The sequence below is a fragment of the Gobius niger genome (genome assembly GCF_951799975.1).
Source record: "Gobius niger genome assembly, chromosome: 21".
NCBI lineage: Eukaryota > Metazoa > Chordata > Actinopteri > Gobiiformes > Gobiidae > Gobius > Gobius niger.
In genome coordinates this window covers 12450994-12466839 of record NC_136872.1, presented here as the reverse complement: position 1 = coordinate 12466839, position 15846 = coordinate 12450994, and the positions used below count along the sequence as shown (strand labels likewise).

The following is a 15846-nucleotide window of genomic DNA, read 5'->3' as shown; positions in this document are numbered from 1 at the left end:
GTTTCATGTCTGCATCCAATTGTTTTAACATGTTTGTTGCTTCAAGGTATATATCCCCGAGAATGCACTTTATTGTGTGTTGTTATTTTGGATTGAATTTGCATGGCCATTTCCTTTTTAGAGTGAAATGCATATTGATTACCCTGTGTATATTTACCAGTGAGCTAAACAAGCTATTTTTATATCGTCGTGTTCCTGCTTCACTTAGTTTCCGGTTTTAAACCTGGCAATGAGCTCTATGGTTCAAGTACTCGTATTAAAATCCCTCACAGGAAGTTGCAGATAATAACAAAAATGTAAAATAGCCCGTGGTCTTTACAAAAAAAAAATCAATAGCAATCCTATTAGCCATTTATGTCATTTTGTATATACACATTCACACAGCTATCTGGAGCCTACCAAGTCTTGGCTTTTCTGGTGCGAAACTGTTGCTCCACCCTGTTTGATTGTGGCTGATCTTGAAAGTCGGGGAGTTTTATGGCGCGCACTGTACTGACGAAACATTACATCTGGAGTGGTTACGCCGCGGAAATAACTGAGATGAGAGAAATCCATGTGGGAGCCCGGAGTGTGTAGGTCGGCAGCCCATTGACTGTGTGTCTGTGCGGCAGACGGTGAGGAGTGTGTAGGCAGAGCAAGAGCAGAGCAAGAGCGGAGCTGTCCATGGTGCTGGGCCGGCCTCGTACAGTTTCCCTGACACGGCGCGTAGCCTCTGTCCGCGCACCGATGTCGAACACAGTGTTACTCGAGTTTGTTGTCTTCATATGGGGGCGAATGTAAAAGAATAGCATCTGTATCTTAAAGGGAAAGAAAAAAACAACCCTCAAGCTAAAACGATTGCATTTTTTTTTTGCTGTTGGGTCTCGCTGCCACTTCACCGACGCAGAGCTTTTCCAGCGTGGTGCCGTATACGCCGCGAGACGATGTTTGACTTCAAATGCCATATTTAGGAAAAAAAAACGCTTGATGTCTTTGAGTGACTGCGGTGGCGGCGAATAGCGTGCTTAGATGTGAGAGCTCGTCGAGGAGCAAGTCGGAGCCAATGGCAGGGGGTGTGGGGAGGAGGGAGGAGGGGGGAATGGGGGGAGCGGCGATGGGAGTATCCATCCGCAGCCTTTGCGCGCGCGTGAATGGTGTAGGCTGAGAGCGGAGAGATACGGGCGCGGCGTGCCACGGCGCTATATATAACGCGAGGCAGGACTATGTTCCTTTTTAAAGAGAACCTCCGCCTCGCGTTGCTTCCACTCAGTGATGTCGCGTATTTGTGTGGCGCACCTGTAAAGACCGAGACAGGCACAAGCCGGCTTTTTTAATTCTTTGATTCCTTTTCTTTCTTCTGTTCCTTTTCTTTCCCTTTTTTTTGTTCCATGCATTTGCTGACCCGGAGATCATTTGTGTGTTTTTCATTTAATAAATATTTAATTTCCTCATTTTATATTGTTTGTGTTTTGCTTTTATGTTCTTAAGTTTGATTTAAAAGAGAGCGCAGTTCACCCGTCTCACGAGCTATTGGCCAGGTGTTTGGTACTGAGATTGTTTTCCTAAAGGACGTCCATAACTTTCATTTGTAGAAACGGTAAGATATTCTTTACGCATTTGCTCATTGAAACTGAATTCTTGTCAGATGGTGTTGTTTGGAACAGCCTGTCTGTTCTTGGGAGACGGTGAGAGGCAGATCTTGACGGTAGCTTTACTGCATGACAGCGCCATAGGACAGTGGCGTGGGGTATATGGCTCCACGCTGGCGACGCACCTACTCTCGATTGTGTGGCTGACTGTTCTTGAGAGACTGAGGAGAAGTGGGCAGTGTCTGCACATGTGGCCATTTCCACAGGCTCCGGCACGGACTATTTGATCACTATTCTTTCAAGGTTATGTGGATGATACTAAGCCGGAGGGAGTGTTGTGATATTGTGGAGGATTTTTAATGCTTTTTTAAAAATCAGCACTGGACATGGACCTACACCCAAGACGTCTCAATGAGCAGTTTCTTTGTATGATTTACAATAGCCAAAATATAGTTTAATCACATTGCCTATAGCATGCTTATTCACTTTGTGGAATTCAATGGGTGGCCATAGGCTGTGGTCTTGGAAAACCCAGCACTCAGATTGGCAGTGCACCTCCTGGATCGTCAGAGTGGTTGGATTTTGACAAAGAGCACTTTGATGAAAAGCATGTGGTAGTGTGTAGCCTCGTAGTTTTGATACTGCAAGACCAAAAAGATGTTGTATTGAGTGTTAAAACTATTACAGCATAATCATGAAAAAAAAGAAAGAAACTAGGCCGTTTTTTAGCAATCGCCTTGATCTGCCCAGGTCAATGGGCTACTGGCATTTGTGAGCATGAAATGTATACAGTGGATGGGCTGTATGCACCATTCCTGTAGCCCTGTGTCACTAAAATCAAGAGCGTAAATGTGTAGGATGTATTGTAACACCTATAGTGAAAAAATGCAAGTTCATGAAAGACTGTCGTAGATCCCTTAGTTCATGTCATATATGCTACTTTTGCAAGCTTGTTGATTTATCACATGCAGCCTATTAGATCCTTGTATAGCCTAAATGTGTCCTATGTTGATCTATCTAAATATCTGTGTAGGTCCTTTACTGGGGAAACTGGGGTTGGATTCACATTAGGCTAAATAGTTGCAAATGTAATGTTATGTGATGCTATCGTTGTCCTTTTCTGGGTGCTAAAAACGATCCTTTGTTTGAGTGGGGGGTAAGGTTTAGTTGTCCATGTCTAGGCCTTTTTTGATGCTTTTTCTTAAGGCAGTCTGTGTCAACTTATTCTATTATAGGCTCACGCTTGTTCATTTTAAACTCTGCTATCCAGCTATAGTGGGCTCATACATAATGAATAGGTTACGGATGTCCTGTACCATAAAGGTTAGTTCAGTTGGCTGTATTCTTAAAGCGACTGTATTTGCAAAGTTGTACGTAATAATTGTAGGGGATTGTTTTGCAAAGACAACAAGCGGATAATTGTGCGTTTATTTCTGTTGTTTTTTAGCTTTTTATTATTGACTAGGAACCCACCGATGTACACCTGCTACGAATTAATTTGCCAATCGTCAATTTCCGGGTTCAAACTTCGACTCTGCTCTGATTGGTTGAGGGCCTAATTAGTTTACTTAGCTTGGCCGCGTTCCCGCCACCGCCCCCAATTCTTTACGGAAAAGACTTGCCACCTAAGTTTGATGTCTGCCGACTTTACCTCGATAAATAACCCTGCGTCCGCCGCGTAAACACCCCCAGGTAAGACGGGCCCTGAGAAAACGTGTGAAACTGTCGCGACCAGGTCCTCCACTGCAGACTTCCATTAGTTATGGGAGCGGACGAGGCCAAACGTGAAAGTAGACGCACAACAGACGCCGTGCAGTTGACGCTAGCTCTGTTTGATTCGTTTTCTCCGGCATTAATTCCTCTTAAATTATTATGCAACAGACTTTTATTAAATACTTGCACAAAAAAAAATGGTTTACGTCGCTGTAGGTGCACTGGCATCACGCCGTCTCTCACACGTTAAGCTAGCCCCGACAGAAAAGCTACACTCATGCTGTATATAATATTGCAGTGGAGCCGGCGGTGTGTGCGAGTGTTTAGCCGTGTTTGTTGAGGCTGAGGCTCGTGCTGCAGGCTCCATGTGAGCACAGGTGCCGCTCATTAACTCATCACCGCAGCCCCTCGCGCTCACCGCTCCAGCCCTGACTGCACTATTACTATAGGAGTGATGCTCGTCTCATTCACACTGTCGGCGTCAGCTATTTTCGGGTTGTGAATGTTTATCATCCAGTAGAATACAACCACATCCCCTGTCTCAGTGTGTCATTCTTATAATGGAGTGCAGGGTTTTAAGTGTGGTGTGTTGACTGTGATGATAAAAAGGCCTTTGTACACACCATGGAACTTGTGTATGTCGGTCACAGGAATGGCAAGGCTTGAAAAGACACAGGAACTGAAATATAAGGTCTTGTTCCTGTCTTATTTTCCTAGACACACTAACTTGACAATTCCACATGTTTTGGGAGGTCTCACTGTAGCTCTTCCCTTTTTGTTGAAGCTAGTGCAGAGCTTTGGCTGTGTGCTCCTCATAACCATATTTACATGTGACTTTAAACGTTCTCCCCCAGTGTAGCTCTGTGCAGTGTGTGCGAGCGTGCCTGAGCCGAGGAGCCACACAGATAGCTGCGCTGGTCTTTATGTATTATTGAGCCTTTCTAAATAAAGGCTGCTGACAGAGGGACTGAGATGCAGGGCAGTGAGCGTGCGAGCGTCCACACTCTCACAGCAGCGTGTGCCACACAAGTGTCTGCTGCTGTGGCGGCTTGAGCAAAAAGCGCAAGTTCTCCTTTGTCCTGCTTCACTGTCCATCCCTCCCCCCTTTGTTCTGCGGCGAGACGAGCCACAGGGCGTCCTCCCTCTGCCTCTGCGCGCCAGGTCATTACACAGGCCGCACTGCAGCCCTGCTCACGACGGGTTTGTGTGGTCAGCAAGGGCCTGTTTCATATTAGCCTCGCACTGTCCTAAATCCTAATAACAAATCTGCTAATTTGTCCACATCAGAAGGCTTTCCTACAACAATGGTGAAGATGTGGCTGTCATGTGGGTTGTGTTGGGATGAATTCTCCTGATCCGAGCTCTCCAGGTTTTAGGTTGTGTTGTGTCAATATATATTAGCAGGATTTTGGCGTCAGATGAAACATTATGCTGTGGTTAGTGCATGTGCAGATCCAGGTGCTAAGCCTGCGTTGTAGCGGTTCATAGTTCGATTTGAGAGCAGTGTGATGTCTCTCGTGGCTGTGTTCTTAAGTGTGTGGGCAGACAGTGACACGTTGGCGCTGGTGTTTGAGCTCGTACTGGTGATGGGCTTTTACTTTTCAAGGACAGGCGCGTGTGTCTGTGCTCTGCAGTGTCGCGCACACACTGAGGAGCTGCAGTAAGTGCCATATCCTCAGCACATCAATACATTAGGAGCATCACAAGCTGTAAACTCCTTGTATCATCACAGCAGCTACCAAGTCAAATCAGGTGGCCTTTCAGAGCTATGGTTTTGCTCTGTATGTAAGGAGCGTCAGGGAGAGGCTGTGATTGAAGTTTCATCAGCTGTAGGCAGTTTCACGATCATTTGTAAATATTGAAGCTGGAAAAAATTGCAATCAACATTAATGTTATGTGTCGCTGAAACTGTATCCCTTCCCTTGTTCTAAATGCCCTTAACCATTTGAGTTTGAATGAATAGGAACAAACCACCGTTTACTTCAGTAAACATTTAAGTATTAGCAAAAGAAAAATATGAATTGACAATAAATATTGAGCCCAACAAATCTGTTCTGTTTTTGAGCGAGATACAAGTCGATGTAGTAATTTCTATGACAGGCCTAGTTTCATCCTTTACAGTGTGTGAGCTGTGGCATTGGGGAGGCGTGCCCCTGAACGCTGCTTACAGGCAGTGTAGGAGGCTCAGTTTGTCTCAGTCAGGTTAGTGAAAGAGCCAGTAGTTTGTGTTTAATGCATGTGTGAGAGAGTAGGACTCCAGAGGACGAGGCTGGCTCCCACGCTCGGCTTTCTCTGAACATTTTGGGAGCGGCGCGGTGCCAGACGTCTCTTCCAAGTGTTTATCTAATGAAATATTTGTGCCTTGTGGCACACTCCGCTATGGGACAATAGCCAACGCTTGTGCTTTGTACTCACCATAAAAGGTGAAGTATGTCTTAACAGATTGAAGCTGGTCGGTTTAACAGTATGTTGTTTTGGCGCTCACATGTGGCCCCCCAGTCAGTACTGACCAGCAGTGCACTGTATTTGTCTGCCTGTCAGGAGTAACACTGATGCAATATGATTCTACCCTGTGTACAGTGTGGACAAGAGGCTCTGCAGAGATCTGTCCTGCTCATGTTGACCTTGAACTTGTGACCATGTGATGAGTCATGTTTTTGTAGTGCAGCTCTGACACTGTCAAAGTGCACTCATTAAAGGTGTGTGTGTGTGTGTGTGTGTGTGTGTGTGTGTGTGTGTGTGTGCGGGTGTGTGTGTGTGTGTGTGTGTGAGAGAAAGAAGCCTCAACAGCCATGACCCCAGGGCTGTAACGATGCTAAAACATATAAAGCTACTATGTCAAATTTAGCACCCAAACCAAAAGCGCTCGGGCTGGACGAAATAGCAAAAAAAAAGTGATCTCAATTTTCAATTATATATATATTTTTTTTTATTCCTTTCCATAATAACAATAAATACATGTAGCTGATTCATGACAACAAACCGCAGCTCAAATTAAAACACAAGCTCCTCCCAGTTTCATTTAACACACACAAATCTTCCATTGTCTCATCCAAACTCCAAATCCGGTTGTTTATTAAGTTCCATGATCAAAAGTAGGGTTTGCAATTTCAATTAAATTTCGATTACTTGCCCAGCCCTACCAAGCACAATGGGCCGTGTCCAGAACTACATCCTCCAATAAACGACATGAAGACAGCGTTTGTTTGGGTTCCCCTGAAGATGACCAGGCTGTTGTGAATGATGTAAAATACATAAGATCCCATCTTGGTCTTTATCCTCCATCCACCTCATTCAAATGAATATCTACATTACTGGACATACTTGTCATCTAATTGGTAATAATGACAGTAAAATGTGACGGGCTCATTGAGAGGCCAGATGCAAACGACAGAACTGAAGTTTAGATCCGAGCTGTAGCGTCTCTCAGATTGATTGAGATTAATCTAAAGAGTTTGAATAGCACAATGAATTTCAGCCAGTGTGTCTTGTCGGTCATTTTAATGAGTATTTTTGAGTGTTGTATGTGTGTCCTGATCAAACATTTGAACCAGAAAAGTAACAAAACAACAATGAGCTGAACACAGTGGCATTTGGTGATGTTTAGATCCACTATTCCCAACATGGACGTTAGGACTCCCAGAGCTTAAACAACTATGTGGATAGAATTGTAAAAGGAAGTAATGACAATGACATTTTAATGTTTTCATACTGATATTTATTTTGTAATGTCTTTGTTTACCTTTTTAAAATGAAATGTGTAAAACTAAAAACATGTGTGTGTGAGTCCAGTCCATGACCCAAACATGTTGGAAAAACGGTTTCATTTATCAGTGACTTAATCCTCAGACAACAGCAGGGACTCTTTCTGCTTCATTCAGCATGAGGTTATAACCACATTACACAACAACTGTATTGGTAAGACTTGTGATTTGAGTGTGACTCTGTCTGCCGAGCACAAAGCACTTTCATTTTTGACTCGGTCTAAACGAGCCGTAGACCTGCTCTCATGATGATCACGTCACATGCTGCCGCTCCACAGGGGGTCACCAGCCGTGACCTTGTGCTCAGAGCAGCGCTGCTGTGCAGAGCTCAGTGAAATGTTTTACACCCAGGCTCTGGTGCGAGGCGTGGTTTGGCTCGGGTTTGACAGTGACAGAATGAAGGCCTACTGTAGTGTGGCTGCTGCAGTGCTGTGGTTGTGTCTGTGGGGATTCTCTCCAATGTGCTGCTTCACACTGAGATCCTGCCTCAGTGCATGTGTGGGACGGCCTGTAGAGCAGTGTAGCCTGTGCCCCGCTGTATGAGCCCTGTTTGACATGTGATGACCTGTGACTGTTCTGTTGATCTAACTCAAGTCCTCTCTGTGTCCACATTTGCAGACGGCACCTCCACACTATCATGGCAGTCAGACTGTGCGATGTGGCCTCTCTGCTTAGGAGTGGCTCGTGGGCACCTGAGCCTTGGACTGGGGTCTGTGGCACTTCTTTAACTCTCTCAGTGCTCAGGCCATACCAATAATAACGCATGTCACTTCTTCAGTTAATGCTTGTCTGTATATTGGTATGGTCTAATGCTGTCTGCCATTTTGATGTCTTGTAAAGCACTGTAATGTTAAAGTTTAGCTTCTCCCAAGAATCCCAGTGTGCCTGTAGTTGTGCACGTGGTGACTTGCCTGTAAAGGATGACTCTTCATACATTCACTCTGCTGGGGCTTGTCTGAGGCTAGTGTTGACGGCTGCACATCAGGGCTGCTATAGGCTTTGCACTATTCCTCCTCTAGTCACATTTGAAACCTTTAATTTCATTATTGTGTCTACATATCACCAACCAAAGTTCACACAGGGGTTAGGCCTGACTCATCTGTGTGTTTGTCTCTGAGCCAGTTTGCAGTGCACATGTCTGAAGAGCGTCCTTTAGCCAGTGGCCTGTGCCGAGCTTCTGAGCCCGCTTTGACTTGTTTTTCTTGTCTCTTTAGCAGGTAATTGCTGCCATGGAAACACAGCTGTCCAATGGGCCCACATGCAACAACACGAGCAACGGCCCCTCCACAATCTCAAACAACTGCTCGTCCCCAGTAGAGTCAGGCAGCATAGAGGACAGTAAAACTAACCTGATAGTCAACTATCTGCCTCAGAACATGACGCAGGAGGAGCTCAAGAGCCTCTTCGGCAGCATCGGGGAGATCGAGTCGTGCAAACTGGTGCGGGACAAGATCACAGGTAATTCTGTGTGTGTGTGTGTGTGTGTACGTGTGTGTGTACGTGTGTGTGTGTACGCTGTTGTGTGGGGTTGGGCAGCTGTTGTTGTTTTTGTCTCGGTTCCTAAATAAACTGGCGTCAGGGCTCCAAACTCACTTGAATTGCGTGTCCACCATCTCCGTATTGACTCCAGTTGTTTTCCTTTTTTTTGTCCAAGTGAAAGATATTAGTTTTTATTTTATTTACATTTTTACGCAGAAATAAAGATCCATTTTGGGTGTTTTTGCTGTTGTTGTTTGGACAGTTGGCGCCCTTTTTGGGAGCATTTATTATTTATTTTATTTATTTGGTCTGGACAGGGCGTGTCATTGAACATGCCACACAGATTGTAGCCATGGGTTAATTTCTATTCATCACGGATTACTCTTGCCCCCTCAAATATGCTCCTGGCCTATTGTACATTTTTATAGTGGTAGGCAGACATGTGAAGAACATGCAAACTCCATACAGAAAGGCCCCGGGACCTTCTAGCTGTGAAGCACGGATGCTAACTGCTGCGCCACCGCACTGTACAATGGAGACCCGCACTCCACATCCAGCCTGAAAGGAACCAGCCTTTACTTCGCCTGATAGTCCTCACTCAGGGTCTAGCAGCAGCTCAAGTACTTAATCGTTGGGGAAGCTTTATTCAACATGTCTCTTATCTGGCACACAGACCCATGCAGAAACATTGATTTGCACAATAAGCATTAACACGGGCCCGATGAAGGAGTGTGGATGGTGAGGCAGAGGTGAGGCCAGGCAGAGACTGGGTGGAGGAGGAGGCCCAGGCCTGGCTGGAGATGAGGTGATGATGGGATGATGGACAGTGTCACTGCGGTCTTCCAGGTTCACTTTAGCTACTTAAATTGTTAAAGAAGCTTGAGTGGAGTTTTAGTGTTAGTTTTTTGGTGTTACTGTGATCGTAGGAGCAGTGGCAGCAGTATTAGTAGTCGGTTAGTGGTGCTGCTGGTATTGGAAATAACATTGGATTACAAATATGGTACGAGAAGACTTGGACAGGCGGTGCTGCCAACAGCATTTAAAGGCTAATCTTTATGGATTACATGAATGTTTATATTGTAAGTTGCAAGCATGAATTAATTAAATACATTTAAAATAGAGTAGCAGTAATTAAAAAGTAGAAGCAGCTTGTTCCTCCGATCCAGGCCCATTCAAGTGTGGCCCACATAACTTAAACAACTTTTGTTTTTTTCCTCAGAGATTCCCATTCACTTGGATATAAAAAGAAAAACGGCAGGTTGTTTTTTTTTATTTTTGGTATTTTGAAACAGAAGTGAAATATTGACATACATTTTGATGTGCACGACCGTTCCAAAGTTAAGGGTCACCCAGGCCAGTTCAGTGGCTTCTCTAATCAGCAGTGTGGGTTTTCCAATCACTCCCCGCTAACATAATGTAAGATAAGAGATAAGATAAGATGGTACTTTATTGATCTCACAGATGGAGAAATCGCATAAACCATTAGAACACTGGAGCGATGCGCCTCTGCACACCTGTAGCTTTTCCATTACAAATCACCTGTTTCCAGCTAGAATAGGGATTCACAACATTAACAAAAAATAAGGACATTTCTTGACCCCAAACTTTTGAGCGGTGGTGTACTTTTATTCAAATACCCCAAACACTCCCTGACCCTAAAGACTTGTATAGATTTAATAGCTGTGGAAAATCACGTCCCGCCTTGATTGGCGCAGCATCGCTCAGTGTTAAACACTGAGTTTAGATGGAGAAAAGTGCCAGTTTAACCGTGCGGAGGAGTGTGGTTGGCGTCGGTGCGAGGGGGATGGCACTTTAATGATATTCAAAGCCTCCCAGTCATTTCTCTGTGATAAAGTGAGAAGCCACCTCCCTCTGGACTGATCAGTCTCTGCACTCGGAGCCTAAAGCAGCAGCTTCAGAGAAAAAATCAGCTCAAGTTTCTTTAGGACTTGGCATTTAGTCATGCCATGTTGAAAATGTTAATTAAACTCCTTTAAAATTTAAGGAACAAGTTTCTTCAGCAGCCAAAGGCGGCAGGAGGAGAGTCCAGTGGCTCTTGGAGCTGGTACGTTTCAAAGTAGAGCTGCAGTGTCCATGTGAATTCCTCGAGATATTTCTTTATCATCCAGAGACGGGCACCTGTTTTTGTGAATGGATAAACTAAAAACTCCTTGTCCAAAACGTTAAGAGTTGGACTATTACTCACAGCAGCTCAAATGGTTCTGTGCCACACACAGCTGTGTGCGCCGCTCACTGATTAGTGACATCAGCTGATCCAGAGTCAGTGGGATTTTAACACTGTACTGTATTGTACAGCTCTAACACACTCACACATTTTTATTTCACTAATGTAAGACTCATTAGATTTATCTCACTGTCAACACACACAGAAAAGTGAATTACACAATAAAAGCAAAAGATAAATAAAGGGAGTTCCTCCATCCCTCAGGGCACTTCTGATCACCAGCAGAAGCTACGATTCACTGGTGTTGATTTGATCGTTGCATAATGGTTTTGTTTTACTCTAAAGTTGGTAGGCGGCTCGTGAATCTGCTGACACGGCTGTAGTGAATTGACCACAGCGAGCCAACTTGCTCATCAATCGTCTTAAAGCCACACTCCTGCCTCACTCTGTGTGAATGTTGTATGAACCTGTTGTGGCCACGGTCTAAGGCCTTTCTGCTGTGGTTCGATTTTGTGTTGACTGAAATGTATCTTGTGATTCCAGGTCAGAGCCTAGGCTATGGTTTTGTCAATTATGTGGACCCTAAAGATGCAGAAAAGGCCATTAATACTTTAAATGGCTTAAGGCTTCAGACCAAAACGATCAAGGTAAGAACTCCGTCTTCTGCATCACTGTGTGTAGACTGTAGTGCTGTGGAGAGGGGGCTGTAGTGTAATGAGGCTGGAGACATGTGCAGGGAAGGAGCCTATTGTTAATCTGGGCACAGCAGCCGCGCCTGGCCCTCAAGTGGAGCAGAACTGTTTCTATGGTTGCATGTAGCACTGCCGCATGCCTTCAGAGGGATGTGGCTGCCATTAGAATTCATCAGACAAAGTAGCGCTGGGTTTTGCTCCTTCATATAGAGCTGCACCAATCCAGTCCGAGAGATTTGTGATTATGGCCTGATACTCGAGCTGACCAGGTCCATTTTCTCATCAGTTGATGATGGAGCTCCTCTATTTTAAATATATCTTCATCAACACAGGATGAAGAGCGTTAGGCTCGTCCACCTGTGTTTTTCAGCACAAATGTAATTAAGTAGGTGAGGTTTCTATGTATCACAAATCGTACTGCTGCTCTAACTGATGTGCATGTCTATCCCTCTGAGGTGTAGGAATGTACTTTGCAAATACTGGCCTCTAATGAAGTGTGAAGGTGGAGCGTGATGAGACTCGGAGAGGCCTGTAGGACCTAAAGGCCTGCAGCTGTTCTCTGTGTGCCCTAAATAGGCCTAACAGTTCTGCCTCTGTTGTAGGTGTCCTATGCGCGCCCAAGCTCCGCCTCCATCAGAGATGCAAACCTGTACGTCAGCGGTCTACCAAAAACCATGACACAGAAAGAGCTGGAGCAGCTGTTCTCTCAGTACGGCCGCATCATTACCTCCCGCATCCTGGTGGACCAGGTCACCGGTGAGTCCCATCACACCCCATGGTTAAACACGTCTTTAAGAGGAAACACTTTGTGCTCATGTCACAGCTCATGAACGCCTGTGTTTCTCTGATGTATTTGTCGCTCAGGCGTCTCCAGAGGCGTGGGCTTTATCCGCTTTGACCGGCGAGTGGAGGCGGAAGAGGCCATCAAAGGGCTCAACTGCCAGAAGCCGCCCGGCACCACTGAGCCCATCACGGTCAAGTTTGCCAACAACCCGAGCCAGAAGACGAGCCAGGCTCTGCTGTCGCAGCTCTACCAGTCGCCCAATCGAAGGTACCCAGGGCCCCTCGCACAGCAGGCACAGCGCTTCAGGTATACTGCCCCTAGCCCGCAGTGTGAGCGCAGTACCTCCACAAATCCATCTCACATTAGACTCTGCTGTGTCCATCTTCTGCACTTTACACTTTAGATGACATACTCCATTGTTGGCTTAGTCCTAAACAGATGCCCCACCCCAGTGCCGCTAAAGTCCCAGTCAATGTCCTGCTCATTTCTGTGAACTCTTTCAAACACACAACACTTGAGAAGGTCCTACTGTGTGTTCCTCATCTCCGCCATGTGTCAACACTCACCTTTGTCCACTGTGCTCCTGTCTGCTCTGACGCTCTCCTTCTCCTCTCCTCCAGGTTGGACAATCTGCTCAACATGGCCTATGGAGTCAAAAGGTAAATGCTGTCATAAAAGTCCATATATATATATACATATACACAGGTGTGAGTGTTGGAGCCGAGCGCTGATGAGTCAGTGACAGATGCAGGGCAGGCCTTTAATCTTGGCCGGATGTCACAACATGTGGAGATTAAAGCTGTCGACATAACAAAGGGCAGCACTTTACAAGGCCTTGCCTGCTATTGCACAAAATTGCACCCCATACACTTACCTTGATGTATTATGGACAGAGTTGGTTGCGTCAGATCAGACCGGACAGTCGTCTGTCCAGTGGACTTTAGAAAAGACTTGTCATGTGCAGGTTCATCAGGAGCAAGTGGAGCAGCTAATGCTCGGAGACGCGCTGCAATAATTCAAAGTCTCACATGAATGACATCCTCATTGTAACATTATGTAACACTGGCCTGTGCTCCTCCACAGTCGTTTCTCTCCGATGGCCATAGATGGCGTGACCAGTCTGGCGGGCATCAACATCCCCGGCCACGCGGGCTCGGGCTGGTGCATCTTCGTGTACAACCTGGCGCCGGACGCCGACGAGAGCATCCTGTGGCAGATGTTCGGGCCGTTTGGAGCCGTCACAAACGTCAAAGTCATTCGTGACTTTAACACAAACAAGTGCAAAGGATTTGGTTTTGTCACCATGACTAACTACGATGAGGCGGCCGTGGCCATCGCCAGTTTGAACGGATACCGCCTCGGAGACCGCGTGCTGCAAGTGTCGTTCAAAACCAACAAAACGCACAAAGCCTGATCACACGTCTGTAGAACTCTGCCTGACACTGGAGGCGAGGCGAGCCACTTTCTACATTAGTAAAGCTTTGTAAATCAGTGTTACCCACGACATATTTAGCTTCAAGAGTAATTCCTTTTGTTTCCCTTGCTATGCTTTGACTCTTCTCGTATACGTTAACGATAACGAAGGCGCTGGACCATCTGAAGATAAAAGTCGGTTTGTCTTTGGTTGAACAGTCCTGTACGGTTTTGTGTGGTGCTTCAGTTCTTTTGTCTGTCCTGGTTTGCCTTAGTAAAGTCTTTGGTGGTTAGAAAGTCACTTCTTTTGACATATTTGCCGTTCAGTTGATTTTGGAAGTATTCTGTTGTATTTTGAGTTGGTTATTGGTTGGCTGCATAATGTTGCATATTGTAAACTTAAGGATAAAAGACAAAAAAAAATTCTTAAGCAGTACCTTGCCAAAGAGCTAAGAACCTCTTTGATGTGGGTTTAAAAGCATCTATTTTTATAAAAAGAAAAATTTGGAGAAACTTTTTACTGGACCTGGAACAAAATATTTTGACTTGGATACTTTGAGAATATCTTCATATGACACCTTGTGAGCTTTTGAACTTTACAAGAAAGTTTGCAGTGGTTGAAATTTCTGGAGAGATTTATGATGTAAAAGATACCTTTTGAGATCTTTGTATATCTTTAGATTCTAGAATCAATGGCAGTGCTGGTTTCATTTGTAAATCATCTGTGGGTCCTCCTGTCATTCTGGGTGTTAGCAACTCGCTTCCCATTGGTTTGGCAACTGACAAAGTCCCAGGTTTATTCGCTAAAATGCATGCAAATTGTATCAAGACATCAAAGACCTGGGGATAAAATCAGTTCTTCCGACTCGATCGGTTCAGATGGAGCTCGAACCTGATCCACCTTCGATTGTTGATATCCACAGAGCTGAGGACAAACCAATGATGGCAGCGCTTTTCAAACAGAGCCACGCTCTGAGCTTTGAGCTGTAAATAAGTCTTTTATGTTCAAATATTGGATGTTTTTTGTTCTCCTTAGAACTTCATTGACAAGTGTGATTCTATCATTTCTTTTAGACTACGTGAGGTATTTTGGTTTTGAATATTTAAGATTTTAATTTGATTTGACCTTTTTTGAACCCTTTATTTGTCCTCTGGACTTGCATTACAGTGCATCAATTTGTTGTTGGTTTGGTCTGTAGATAGTCTTGCTTCGTAAAAAAAAAAAGGTATTAAGAAACTATAGACATTTGTTTTGTTTTTTATATATAAACATTATAGATATATATTTATGTGGTACAGAATGGATATAAACCACAGTTTGTTTCTTTTTTCATATTCATATATATACTTGATGCATATAACCTGTCTTTAAAAATGGTAAAAGTGTATATTGCTTTATTCACTTTGGGGAAAGATCAGTGAAGCAATTCATTAACGATCGCAAAATCGGTTGCAAGAGTAAAACGACCAACAGTGCACTGAACACTGCACCTGCATCCTGCTTGGTATTAACCAGTCATGCTTCCCCAAAATGAGCAGTGTGCTATGCATTATAGAATTCTCTTTGCGACTGCTTTTTCTGGTTTCTCTTTCTTTGTTATTGTACAAGTTAATCTTGCGTCTAGATGAGCTGCTGTGGGAGGGACGCACACTTTCGATGCCCGACCGACCGCTCCTTCAACACTTGTTTTGTGCTTTTGTATCGCTTTGATTTGGTCGGCCTGATCGTGCAGATGGTCCGGCAGGAAAATGTGTGTCCTAAACCCTCGTTTTCTTGATTCTTCTTGTGAGAATGATTATTTATTTAAAGTTGTATAGTCTGAATTGGTTCACATTTTTGGAATAGAATATCTTTTGAGTATTTAAGAGGATGTACATGTTCTTTACTTTGTGTTTAAATACTTTTTCATGTTCAGTACATCAATAAATATAAGTTTGAAGGGCAATGCAGTTTTCAATGTATTCTCTTTATCCGCACTCGCACAACACCCAAAGTGGTCACGTGGAAGTCTGAAGGCGAAACAAGTGGATCAAATAGTTGTTTTCCTTTCTGAACGCACAAAACAAAACTGGCTTTAATCGAGCAGTTTTACCTCAAACACCGACTGTAACTGTGCTGCATCTGAATTGTTCTTTATTTCAAAATGTTTTCAAACCAATGTAAAGATGGAGCGTCTGGAAAGTGCTGTGTCACTGGGGCTGCACAGTCATGTATATCCTTTGCAAACTACAAAGGCTTCTCTCTCTC

General features: G+C 44.5%; 1 protein-coding gene across 4 annotated transcripts; it reads left to right on the top strand.

Moving 5' to 3' along the window:
• The first annotated feature begins 1202 nt into the window (after window positions 1–1202).
• elavl2 (ELAV like neuron-specific RNA binding protein 2) lies at window positions 1203–15555 on the top strand. Of its 4 annotated transcripts, none has more exons than XM_079580261.1 (8): window positions 1203–1576; window positions 7664–7754; window positions 8263–8503; window positions 11253–11356; window positions 12004–12157; window positions 12266–12491; window positions 12806–12844; window positions 13269–15555. In XM_079580261.1, the coding sequence occupies exons 2-8, from the start codon at window positions 7683–7685 to the stop codon at window positions 13597–13599; spliced, it is 1167 nt and encodes a 388-aa protein (XP_079436387.1). In that variant the 5' UTR covers window positions 1203–1576; window positions 7664–7682; the 3' UTR covers window positions 13600–15555. The 4 variants fall into 4 exon arrangements, with proteins under 4 accessions (XP_079436387.1, XP_079436388.1, XP_079436386.1 ...); XM_079580262.1 differs by having other exon boundaries at window positions 8260–8503; window positions 12266–12452; window positions 13269–15554; XM_079580260.1 differs by having other exon boundaries at window positions 8260–8503; window positions 13269–15554.
• The last annotated feature ends 291 nt before the right edge of the window (window positions 15556–15846 follow it).